This window comes from Pelophylax lessonae (assembly GCF_965119305.1).
Source record: "Pelophylax lessonae genome assembly, chromosome: 12".
NCBI lineage: Eukaryota > Metazoa > Chordata > Amphibia > Anura > Ranidae > Pelophylax > Pelophylax lessonae.
In genome coordinates, this window is record NC_138779.1 from 98,928,962 (window position 1) to 98,941,485 (window position 12,524).

At 45.8% G+C, this 12,524-nt stretch overlaps 1 protein-coding gene across 1 annotated transcript in view; it reads right to left on the reverse strand.

Moving 5' to 3' along the window:
- Positions 1-12,524, reverse strand: part of HSPBP1 (HSPA (Hsp70) binding protein 1) — a 91,014-nt gene that overhangs the window by 75,392 nt on the left and 3,098 nt on the right. Inside the window, exon 2 of the mRNA XM_082274361.1 lies at positions 8,380-8,517. Coding sequence (XP_082130487.1) covers positions 8,380-8,505 — 126 coding nt within the window. The 5' untranslated portion in view covers positions 8,506-8,517. The remainder of the gene's footprint in view (positions 1-8,379; positions 8,518-12,524) is intronic.

A 12,524-nucleotide genomic window follows, 5' to 3' on the forward strand; every position in this document is an offset into this window, starting at 1 on the left:
GACTTAGATCAGTGTCGAGCCAAGCACTAGTTAAAGCTTGTAGGAGGAGTTTTCGTTTCATGTTCTATGAGACTGCAAGAGCCCTGACTGTCTGGACAGTGCTGATTGGCTCTGTGCTGATCCACATGCACTCTCCCAAGAAAATAAAAAAAAAAAAAAAAAAATCTCTAACAATAGAGACCAAACTTAGCAAGTGCAGGCTGACACCATAGGCTCTGTGTTATCAGGAAATTATCAGAAGACAGTAGAAGGAAGGGAGGATCAGAGAATACAGGATCAAACAGCCTGTTTACACAATGCGGAGAATTAACCCCTTAGGTTCGACATTGAGTATAACAAGCATGTTTTACTGCATATACAGACTGATTTTACTGTTGTGGGTTTAGTAACACTTTAAGTTGATAACACCCAGACAATTTTCATTTCTCATGTCCTTACTGAACCCAAGCATTAAACATTCACTGTGCTGGAGGAAAAAGTAAGTGCATCCATAGATTAATCACTTCAATGACATCTAATTGGAGTCAGTAGGTTGCACACCTGGTGTCAACTTCTCACGTACCTGACTGATGAGCCCGATAGTGCAGAGGAAGGCCTCCCTTACGTATCTGACTCGCGGCCCCTGGTAGAGCAGACAGGTGGCACGGGAGAGCAGAATGGTATGAGGGCCTGGCGGGTCAGCTGTTGGACGGGTAGCTCCAAGGTCCCAGATGCTTTAAGAGGAGACAACCAGCAGGTAGAAGGATCCCAACAGCAGGCAGGCAGAAGGACGGAACATCCGAGTCCACACTCACTCTGGGGGTTCACAGGCAAACGGATCAGTTCACAGGCCGGGTCAACAACAGGCGGGCAGCGTGGAATCCAAAGGAGCATGCAGGTACAAGGTCAGAGGGGAGCCGAGGTCAGGTGCAGGCAGAAAGCAAGGGAAGTCCAAAGTCAAGCCGGGTCGTACAGGAGATCAATCACAGAAGCAGGTAAACAGGAGCAGGGGTCACAGGAAGCTGCAGATCAGACAGCAAGGACATAATGCTGCTGCAGAGTTTAAATAGAGCAGCCTGTTGCCAATCACTGCAATTAGGCTGCAGACTCAACACTAAGTTAACCCCTTAGGTAGCAGACCCATGACATTGCCCCCCCCTAAAGGGCAGCCTCCGGATGCCCAATTGAGCCAACTTCTCGGCATGGGATCTCTTGAAGGATTGCATTAGTTCCTTAGCATGAATATTGCTTTCAGGCTCCCAAGAGTTATCTTCTGGTCCATACCCCTTCCATTTAATTAGGTACTGAACCTGATTGTACCTCCTTCTACAATCCAAGATTGTTTCCACCTCAAATTCCTCCTCTCCATTGACCATTACAGGCTCTGGTGGACCAGTATTTCGTTCAGGAAAAGGATTCGGAACCACAGGTTTCAACAGAGTCACATGGAAGACGGGGTGAACTTTAAGTGAATCGGGTAATTCCAGCTCATAGGCTACATCATTGATCTTCCTCTTAACAGGGAAGGGACCCAAAAACTTAGGGCCCAATTTTTTTGAGCGGCAAGCCATTTTCAAGTTTACTGTAGACAACCATACCTGGTTGCCAGGTTCCAGAATTAGTTCTCCTCGCTTCTTCCTGTCAAAGATCTTTTTATTATACTCCTGTGTCTTGGCCATAGTCTCTTGTAAAAGTTTGTTGTTTTCAGAGAAGAAATTCATCGTTTCAGAGACTGCAGGGATCGAGCATTCAGGTATAATACTAGGCAGGAAGGACGGGTGAAAGCCGTAATTAGCAAAAAACGGAGTTTGTTTGATGGCAGAATGAAAAGAGTTATTATAAGCAAACTCGGCAATGGGGAGTAAAGAGACCCAGTCATCTTGGGAGAAGGAAGAGAAGCAACGGAGGTACTGCTCCAGAGTCTGATTGGTTCTGTTTGTCCGTTCGTCTGAGGGTGGTATGCGGAGGAAAAAGCCAATTCAATCTCTAGAGAACCGCACAGAGCTTTCCAGAACCTGGAGGTGAACTGGACACCCCGGTCGGACACGATGTTGGCTGGAACACCATGGAGCCTTACAATTTCTTTGACGAAAATTTTTGCAGTTTCCACAGCCGAGGGTGTACCTTTCATGGGCAAAAAATGGGCCATTTTGGACAGTCTGTCCACCACCACGAAGATGGTAGAAAAACCCTCTGCCGGGGGGAGTTCCACAATGAAGTCCATTGAGATCATCTTCCAGGGTCTCTCTGGAACGGGCAATGGCTTCAGTAAACCCCAGGCCTTTACCCTGCTGTTCTTGCTTCGGGAGCAAGTAGTACAAGACTCCACATAGCTCTTACAGTCGCCTACCACCTGAGGCCACCAGAACGTGCGTTGTACCAGTTCGGCCGTCTTCAGGGCACCGAAGTGTCCGGCCAGCTTGTGGTCATGACAGAGCTCTAACACTGTCATTCTTAAGTCCTTAGGTACAACAATTTTACCTTCATGCCACAGTAGGCCATCCTGTGCCTGTAAGCTGGTTTCAGAGGACGAAGCAATCTCAGCAGAAGCCTGTTTGAGTCGGGATAGGAGATTCTCCTGTAATACAAGAAAGTTTCCTGAGGGAAGGATGGTGTCTGGGAGTGTGGACCTTTCAGGGTCGTTGAACATACGTGAAAGTGCATCAGGTTTGGTATTCTTTGACCCTGGCCTGTACGTTATATGGAATGAGAATCTAGAGAAAAAAAGTGCCCACCTTGCCTGCCGAGGTTTTAATCTCTTAGCCGTTCTCAGATATTCTAGATTCTTGTGGTCTGTATAGATAAGAATGGGATGTGCTGCACCTTCAAGTAAGTAACGCCATTCTTCCAATGCGGCCTTGATGGCCAAAAGCTCGCGGTCTCCCACATCATAATTTCTTTCTGCTATTGATAATTTGCGGGAAAAGAAAGCAACCGGGTAAAGTAGGGCTTTAGCTCCTTGCCGTTGAGACAGCACAGCCCCCACTGCAACTTCCGAGGCATCAACTTCAAGAACAAACGGTAAGGCAGGGTCAGGGTGCTTCAAGATGGGTGCTGACGTGAACAGCTTCTTGAGGGCTTCAAAAGCAGATTGCGCTTTGGGAGACCAGAGGAATCGGGTTCCTTGCTTAGTTAGTTCGGTAATGGGGGCGATAATAGCAGAGAACCCCCTAATAAACTTCCGGTAAAAGTTGGCAAACCCGATGAAGCGTTGAACCCCCTTTCTGTCCATAGGAGCTGGCCAATCTAAGATGGCGGTGACTTTCTGAGGGTCCATCTTAATGCCTTCAACAGAGATGATCAGACCTAAGAACTGGATACACTGAAGTTCAAAGTCGCACTTCTCCGGTTTGGCGTAGAGGCCATGTTGCCGTAGTCGGGTTAGCACATTTCGGACATGTCTACGGTGGTCATCAACAGAGGAGGAGAAAATCAGGATGTCATCCAGGTACACGATGACGTACAAGTCCAGATAGTCACGGAAAATGTCATTGACAAAGTGCTGAAAGGTGGCCGGTGCATTGCATAACCCAAAAGGCATGACTAGGTACTCAAAGTGCCCGAATCGAGTACGAAATGCCGTTTTCCATTCGTCTCCTTCTCGAATACGGATTAGATTGTATGCTCCCCGCAGATCCAGTTTAGTGAAGATGACTGCAGCTCCCAGTCTTTGAAACAGTTCGGGCACAAGAGGCAGAGGATAACGGTTCTTTACAGTTATCTTGTTCAATTCTCTGTAGTCTATGCAGGGTCGCAGTGAATGGTCCTTTTTTTCAACAAAGAAGATGCCTGCACCAGCCGGAGAGGTTGATGGGCGAATAAACCCTTTTTTTAGGTTGTCATCAATATAGTCCTTTAGCGTGCCCAATTCAAGCTCAGTTAAAGGGTAAATCCTTCCGAAAGGGACCTCAGCCCCTGGTAACAGTTCGATAGGGCAGTCATAGGACCTATGAGGAGGGAGAGTCTCTGCACCCTTCTTACTGAATACGTCCAGAAAATCGTGGTAAGCCACTGGGATTGATTTTTGTAATTCAAGGTCTGAGTCAAGGCAGAGTAAGGGTGAGGGGTTGACTGGAGGTTCTTGCAGGCAATGTTGCTGGCAATAGCTTGAAGGAAATGTGATTTCTCCAGTGGCCCAGTTGATTTGGGGGTTATGGGCCTGTAGCCAGGGCATACCTAGGATGATGGGGAACAAAGGTGATGAAATGGCATCCAGGCGTAAAAACTCTTGGTGATGGGAAGCAATGATAGTAAGCAAAGGGACCGTCTCTTGTGTGACTGGACCGGATTTAATGACAGAGCCATCAGCAAGATGTACAGCTAGTCCCCGGGCCTTTGGCTGAAGTGGAATGAGGTGTTTGGCTGCAAACGTCAAGTCTATGAAGCAGCTGCAGGCTCCGGAATCAATTATGACGGATACCTGGATACTCCTTCCTGGGAGCTGTAACATAATGGTGAGAGTAAGATGAGAGGCTTGGTTAGGTGAAACAGGAACATGCACTGAGGAGATTGAAAGGCACTTACGCATCTTTGCAGGGCAGGACCTCACATAATGCCCGGGTTCCCCACAGTACATACAGAGGTTATTGATTCGTCTGCGCTGTCGTTCCTCCATGGTGAGAGAGGGACGAAGCAATCCCAACTGCATGGGTTCGGAGGTGTCCGGGCCCGGAGCGACTGGAGCAGAAGGAGTCTGGCTGGAGAAACTGGGAACTTTAGGTAGCATCCAAGTTGGCCGATATTGGCCTGAGGATCTTTCGGAGCGACGTTCCCTTAGACGTCGGTCAATCTGAATTGACAAGTTAATAAGTGCGTCCAGGGATTGGGGTATCCCAACTCGTGCCAGTTCATCTTTTAAAGGATCAGATAGTCCCATCCGAAATTGGTAACGAAGGGCCGCATCGTTCCAATTGGTATCAGAACTCCAACGCCTGAACTCGGCCACGTAGTCTTCGGCGGCTCTGCGACCTTGTTGAAGTGCATGTATTGCGGCCTCAGCCGTCGCAGTCTGCTGGGGGTCCTCATAAAGTTGGGACATCGCTTCAAAGAACGTGGTGAGGTTGCTTAGCGATTCGGCCTTTTGTTCCAGAAGGCGATGTGCCCAGGCTTGGGGTTCTCCGGTCAACAGGGAGATAACGAAGCCCACTTTGGTTGCTTCCAAAGAAAAGGTGCGGGGTTGCAGGGCAAAATAGAGTTCACAAGCATTATGAAAGGCTCTGTATTTGCTACGTTCACCCGCAAATCTTTCGGGTGTGGGTACCCTTGGTTCTGGTGGTAACATCACTACCGCAGGTGCGGATGAGGTAGCACCTGTAGTGTTGGCGGGAGATGACAGAATTTGAACTCGTTCTTCCAGCCGAGTATATCCCTCTTGTAAATCCTTAACAGCTTGTGTCAGACCCGCCAGATGTCGGCACAGTTCTTCCATGGGGGAGGTTCCTCGCTCGGGCTCAGACATGGCTGTCTGATACTGTCAACTTCTCACGTACCTGACTGATGAGCCCGATAGTGCAGAGGAAGGCCTCCCTTACGTATCTGACTCGCGGCCCCTGGTAGAGCAGACAGGTGGCACGGGAGAGCAGAATGGTATGAGGGCCTGGCGGGTCAGCTGTTGGACGGGTAGCTCCAAGGTCCCAGATGCTTTAAGAGGAGACAACCAGCAGGTAGAAGGATCCCAACAGCAGGCAGGCAGAAGGACGGAACATCCGAGTCCACACTCACTCTGGGGGTTCACAGGCAAACGGATCAGTTCACAGGCCGGGTCAACAACAGGCGGGCAGCGTGGAATCCAAAGGAGCATGCAGGTACAAGGTCAGAGGGGAGCCGAGGTCAGGTGCAGGCAGAAAGCAAGGGAAGTCCAAAGTCAAGCCGGGTCGTACAGGAGATCAATCACAGAAGCAGGTAAACAGGAGCAGGGGTCACAGGAAGCTGCAGATCAGACAGCAAGGACATAATGCTGCTGCAGAGTTTAAATAGAGCAGCCTGTTGCCAATCACTGCAATTAGGCTGCAGACTCAACACTAAGTTAACCCCTTAGGTAGCAGACCCATGACACCTGGTGTCCAAATAATAAAATGAGTCTAGAGGTGTGGTTTGGAGCTACTTTGATTGATAAAAGACACTCAAACACGTTAAGATTGCTGTTCATAAGACGCACCTGCTGATTTGAACCATAACTTTTAACAATTAAGATCAGTTGATCTGCATAAGGCTGGAAAGGGATACAAAACAATCTCAAAGTGCTTAAACAGCAATCAGTCAACAGTTAAAACAAATTGTCTATAATTGGAGACTGTTTAGTACTGTGGCTACTAAAAGTGGGCACCCAGCAAGGATGAATCCCAAGGCATAATGCAGAATCCTCAATGAGGTAAAGAAGAATCAATAAATAACAGCTAAAGGCTTGAAGACATTACTGGCACTGGCAAACATCCATGTTAACGAGTCTACCATACGCAATCCTTGAACAGGCAGGGTGTCCATAGCAGAACACCAGAGGAGCCCCCTGCTCTCAAAAAAAATAAAAAAAATTGCTGCATGTCTGAAGTTTGCCAAAGAGCAAACTGCAATGCTACTTGGAAAACGTTTTGGGCAGTATATATTGTGCAGTTTACCAACATCAAAACATGATCCCAACAGTGAAATATGGTGGAAGGAACATCATGATTTGGGCTTTCTTCTCTGCCTCAGGGTCTGGACCACCTGCCATCATCAAGGTCGAGTCCTCATACATGTTTATCAAAATTTTCTACAGGTTAATAATGTCAGGGTGGCTGTCTACCAGCAGAAGCATAGTAGAAATTGGGTGATGCAAGACAATTCTAAGCATCAGTAAATCCACCACAGACTGGTTCAGAAAAATATATATGGAATGGGCCAGTCAAAAGCAGTTTTATCAGGAGGAATGGTCATAAATTTCTCCTGAACATTATGCAGGTCTGATCTAGAGCTACTGAAAGTGCTTGCTTGAAGACATTGCTGCCAAAGGAGGTTCGACCATCTATTAACGCAAAGGGTTCACTTCCTTTTTCCTATAGTACTGTGAATGTTAAATGGGTATGTTCAATAAAGACACAATAAATTAGAAATGTTTGTGTGTTATCAGCTTAAGCACATTGTGTTTGTCTATTGTAACTTAGATGAGAATCAGATTACATTTTATAGCACATTACTGCAAAAAAAACAAACAAACACACCATTTAAATTAAGGGGTTCACATACCTTTTCTTCCCACTGCAACTACCAAGGTGTGATACAGGCAGGAGCAGTGTTTTTTTTACAGAGTGGGGGGTTAGATGGGCATTTGCTATCCCAGGGAAGGCTCAGCAGAGCAGTTTATCGGCATATTGCATCCCAATCAGGCTTCATGCTATTGTTTGTGAGATTCTAATACATAAACATCTTACCAGCCCTCTGAGAAGTGTTAAAATACAGGTAATTACCTGTGGGAGGGGCTAAAGTCTTCCCTGGATTCTCATGCCAACAATCTTGTCAAAGTCCACCCCCTTTCCCTCTCTTCTGTTTGACTGCGGACAGCTCTGGGCTGTGTGCTCACTCCTAAAACTTAAACACAGCACAGCTCCCCTTTCTCTCCCTCCTCCTGTTCACACAGCTCAGATTGGATTCCCTTACAGATAGCATCTATCTGCACACTGTGTAGTTGCCTGCTATGCTGCACAGCCATTCTTAGCTGGGAACCTCACAGGTCAGAACTACAGCACTGCAGACAGCTACACAGTAGACAGGGACAGGAGGAGCTATGCTGCCTGTGCCCAGACTGTCTGCAGTACAGGGAAGAGAGAAGGAGCTCAACGGGCACAGCATCCATGGAGGATGGGGGCACAGTGCTCCCCAACACCTCTACCTATTGTAGATCCAGCCATATCTATACCACCTATTCATTTTCCCACTTTTATGCAGAGGAATAGGACAGTGCTTGAACTGATTTACTGTTCAGGTGTGTGTGTTCAGTAAGCACAGCCACATCTACCAATGGAAGAGGGACAGAAAGAGGAGGTTGATTGCTAAAGTTGTAACCGCTCCCTCTAACCTTTCAGGAAATGGACCATCACTGGGACCTACGTGACAGATGAAGTGCCCCTGCTAGAAAAACAAAAACGGAGGGAGGAAAGAAATAAAAGGCCGATTCACGCTTATGGTAATATTTGTTATTTACCCTATCCCATACTTCTCCTTTTAAGACAAGTACCTCACATTCCGGCAGATAAAAATTATAAAGAGGGGACATCTATTCGCTTTATAGCTTGTTATAGCAATTAGAGCTGATCTGGAGTATCCTCAAACACTGGATTTGTTTATGACAACTCAACTGTCTCTGGGTTTCTACCTACACCTTCCATTAGCTACAGACATATTAAGTCTATATAATTAGATTTATACCTCTTCAGACATCTGTTCCATTTGGTCTGATGTGGTCGATCCAGTACCAGCCTCAATGGCCATATGTAGCAGTCCCTGGAGATTGTGTGGATGTGGCCTGTTTTCTTCATGTCCTTCATCTGCCATGGCAAATTTCCACTGTGGAGAGTAAAAACAAGATGTGGTTTAATTTGCAGCTACATTATATTACCAAGAGTATTGGGACGCCTGCCTTTACACGCACATATACTTTAATGGCATCCTAGTCTTAGTCCATAGGGTTCAATATAAGAGCAGCTATAACAGCTTCAACTCTTCTAGGAAGGCTGTCCACAAGGTTTATGAGTGTTTCTATTGGAATGTTTGACCATTCTTCCAGAAGCGCATTCGTGAGGTTAGGCACTGATGTTGGAGGGAAGGCCTGGCTCACAGTCTGTGCTCTAATTCATCCCAAAGGTGTTCTATTGGGTCAGTATTCTGTGCAGGCAAGTCAACTTCCTTCACCCCAAACTCGCTCATCCATTTCTTTATGGACCTTGCTTTATGCACTGGTGCGCAGTCATGTTGTAACAGGAAGAGCCAATCCCAAACTGTTGTTTCCACAAAGTTGGAAGCATGAAATTGTCCAAAATGTCTTGGTATGCTGACGCCTTAGGAGTTCCCTTCACTGGAACTAAGGGGCGAAGCCTAATCACTGAAACACAACCCTACACCATAACCTCCCCACCCGCCTCCACCAAATGATTTGGACCAGTGCACAAAGAAAGGTCCATAAAGACATGGATGAGCGAGTTTGGGGTGGAGGAACTGCACTGGCCTGCACAGAGTCCTGACCTCAACACCTTTGGGATGAATAAGAGCGGAGGAGAAGGGGGGGGGGGAGCAGGAGGAAATAGCCTATTGGTTCCACTAAATGCCGCCCCTGCTGTCGTCATCCAGTACCCAGGACAAAGATGACAAACTGTGCCCCCTCTTAATATCCAATGTTTGCTCACAGTTCACACCTCAGTTTCAGTTCAGGGACTTCAGGAAATTAACGCGGTCTCTCCTTCTTCTCCTCTTTGGTCCTGTGATAGGTCACACGACAAGAGAAGACAGGAAGAAGGGCAGTCCACCCTTGTTCCCCAGTGGCACTGTACTGAGACTGAAGTATTTTCTCAGCAGGGTCCCACTCTTCTGACCATAGTAGGCTGCTTTTCGAGAGAGGAGAGCAGAATCCTCTCCCCAGCAGCTATAGGGACAACTGCTCCTTCTGATAGGAGTGACACTGCAGTCACTTGTCTCAGCAGGGACATTGCTAAACATGTAAAAGACCTAGGGCATATTAAGTGGCGTAATGATATGGCCAAATTGCTGTAAGAGTGAGAGAGGCTTAAATTGTAACTCCACTTTTGTTGAAAAAAAAAAAACCACGGCATTCCCCTCTGGGAGATCTATGTACATTGCGAGGATTTTAACAAAAACCTTGTTGAAGATTCCTACCTTTTGTTATTCGGAAGTGTGTTTGTCTGCGTCCATGTAGAAAGTAAATCTGATAATTATGAAACCACTCCCATTAATCAGCTGCTTTACCTGCAGGCCTCTAATGGAGCAAAGTGGCAGAGTCTGCATTCATTTAGTAGTGATTTCCTATTTGGAGTATCGCACCAAAAATGAAATTTGTGTTGCAGGGGATGCCTGCAATCTGACTTGTATCTTAAAGTGATTGTAAAGTCTTGTTTTTTTTATTTCTTTTAAAATAACAAACATATTCTTAACTCCTCTGCACAGTTGGTTTTGCACAGAATAGCCCAGATCCTCCTCTTCGTGTCCCTCTTCCGCTCTCCTGGCCCCTCCCTCCTGACAAGTGCCCCCACAGCAAACCGCTTGATATAGGGGCACCCGAGCCAAGCCACAGCTGCCTGTGTCCATTCAGACATAGAGCTGCTGTTCGACCCCGCCCCGTCTCTCTCCTGATTGGCTAAGTAGTGGAGAGACGAGGCAGTCGTACACTTCGCTAGATAGAGATGGGCTCCAGTAAGTATTAGGGGGGGCTGCTGCACACGGAAGTTTTTTTTGCAAATATAAACTTTATTAAAAATTCAGAGGATCAGATCATTACAGAAATCAAAAAAATTTAGCAAGGATAGACACCTTCCAACTCTCAGATTACACACAACTTGATCATACAACTAGGTCAGCGGAAAAAAAAGAATGTCTCAAATAGAGTCGATATGAGGAGTCCACTGCGGACCATTTTGTAAATAAGACAAATATGAAGCAAAAGGTAAAAGGTAGGAATAAAGAGAAATATAATGATCAGAGACACTAAGGAAAGAGAAGTAAAAAAAAAAAAAAAAAAAGGGGGGGGGGGGGGTGGGAAGGGGTGAGGAGCTACAGTTCCGATGGCACTTGTCTACAGACAATATCACTGGACCCAAAGAACCTTAATTTACCGGGAGACAAGGTTATGTACTAAGGAGGGCGATTTCCTCCCTAGAGGCATAAACAAATCCCCAAGTCTCCATCTCTCCGCATGTTTATCACTTTTGTGCTGAGCTGTCGCAATAAGAATCTCCATTTTGTTTATTTCTTCAATTTTTTGGAGCCAGAGAGCCACTGTCGGGGATGAAGTTTTCTTCCAATAAAAGGGGTATGCATGCCCTAGCGGCGTTTATTATAATTGATAGTTTACTTTTTGTAGGTACTAACCAGGATGTTCGAAACGTGAAATAGAAAGAAGGCAGGGTCATCTGGGATTACCTGCTCTGTGAACATTGAAGTCATTTGTTTGACCTCGTTCCAAAAGTGTGTCAGTTTGGGGCATGACCAGAATACAGTGGTGATCGAAAATTTGGGCACCCCAGGTTAAAAATTTGTATTAATGTGCATAAAGAAGCCGAGGAAAGATGGCAAAATCTCCAAAAGGCATCAAATTACAGATTAGACATTCTTATAATATGTCAACAAAAGTTAGATTTTATTTCCATCATTGACACTTTCAAAATTACAGAAAACAAAAAAATGGTGTCTGCAAAAGTTTGGGCACCCTGCAGAATTTATAGCATGCACTGCCCCCTTTGCAAGGCTGAGACCTGCCAGTGTCATGGATTGTTCTCCATCATCATCTGGGAAGACCAGGTGATGTCAATCTCAAAGGTTTTAAATGTCCAGACTCCTCTGACCTTGCCCCAAAAATCAGCACCATGGGATCTTCTAAGCAGTTATCTAGAAAACTGAAACTGAAAATAGTTGACGCTCACAAAGCTGGAGAAGGCTATAAGAAGATAGCAAAGCATTTTCAGATGTCAATATCCTCTGTTCGGAATGTAATTAAGAAAGGGCAGTCATCAGGAACAGTGGAAGTTAAAGCAAGATCTGGAAGACCAAGAAAAAATATCAGACAGAACAGCTCACAGGATTGTGAGAAAAACAATTCAAAACCCACGTTTGACTGCACGATCCCTTCAGAAAGATCTGGCAGACACTGGAGTTGTGGTACACTATTCCACTATAAAGAGATACTTGTACAAATATGGTCTTCATGGAAGAGTCATCAGAAGAAAACCTCTTCTACATCCTCACCACAAAAATCAGCGTTTGAACTTTGCAAATGAACATATAGACAAGCCTGATGCATTTTGGAAACAAGTTCTGTGGACCGATGAGGTTAAAATTGAACTTTTTGGCTGGAATGAGCAAAGGTACGTTTGGAGAAGAAGGGGCACAGAATTTAATGAAAAGAACCTCTGTCCAACTGTTAAGCATGGGGGTGGATCAATCATGCTTTGGGGTTGTATTGCAGCCAGTGGCACAGGGAACGTCTCAGTAGTAGAAGGAAAAATGGGTTCATTAAAATTTCAGCAAATTTTGGATGGTAACTTGATGCCATCTGTGAAAAAGCTGAAGTTAAAGAGAGGATGGCTTCTACAAATGGATAATGATCCTAAACACACCTCGAAATCCATGGGGGATTACATCAAGAGGCGTAAACTGAAGGTTTTGCCATGGCCTTCACAATCTCCTGACCTCAACATAATTGAAAATCTATGGATAGACCTTAAAAGAGCAGTGCGTGACAGACAGCCCAGAAATCTCAAAGAACTGTAAGACTTTTGTAAGGAAGAATGAGCAAAGATACCTCAAACAAGAATTGAAAGACTCTTGGCTGGCTACAAAAAGCGTTT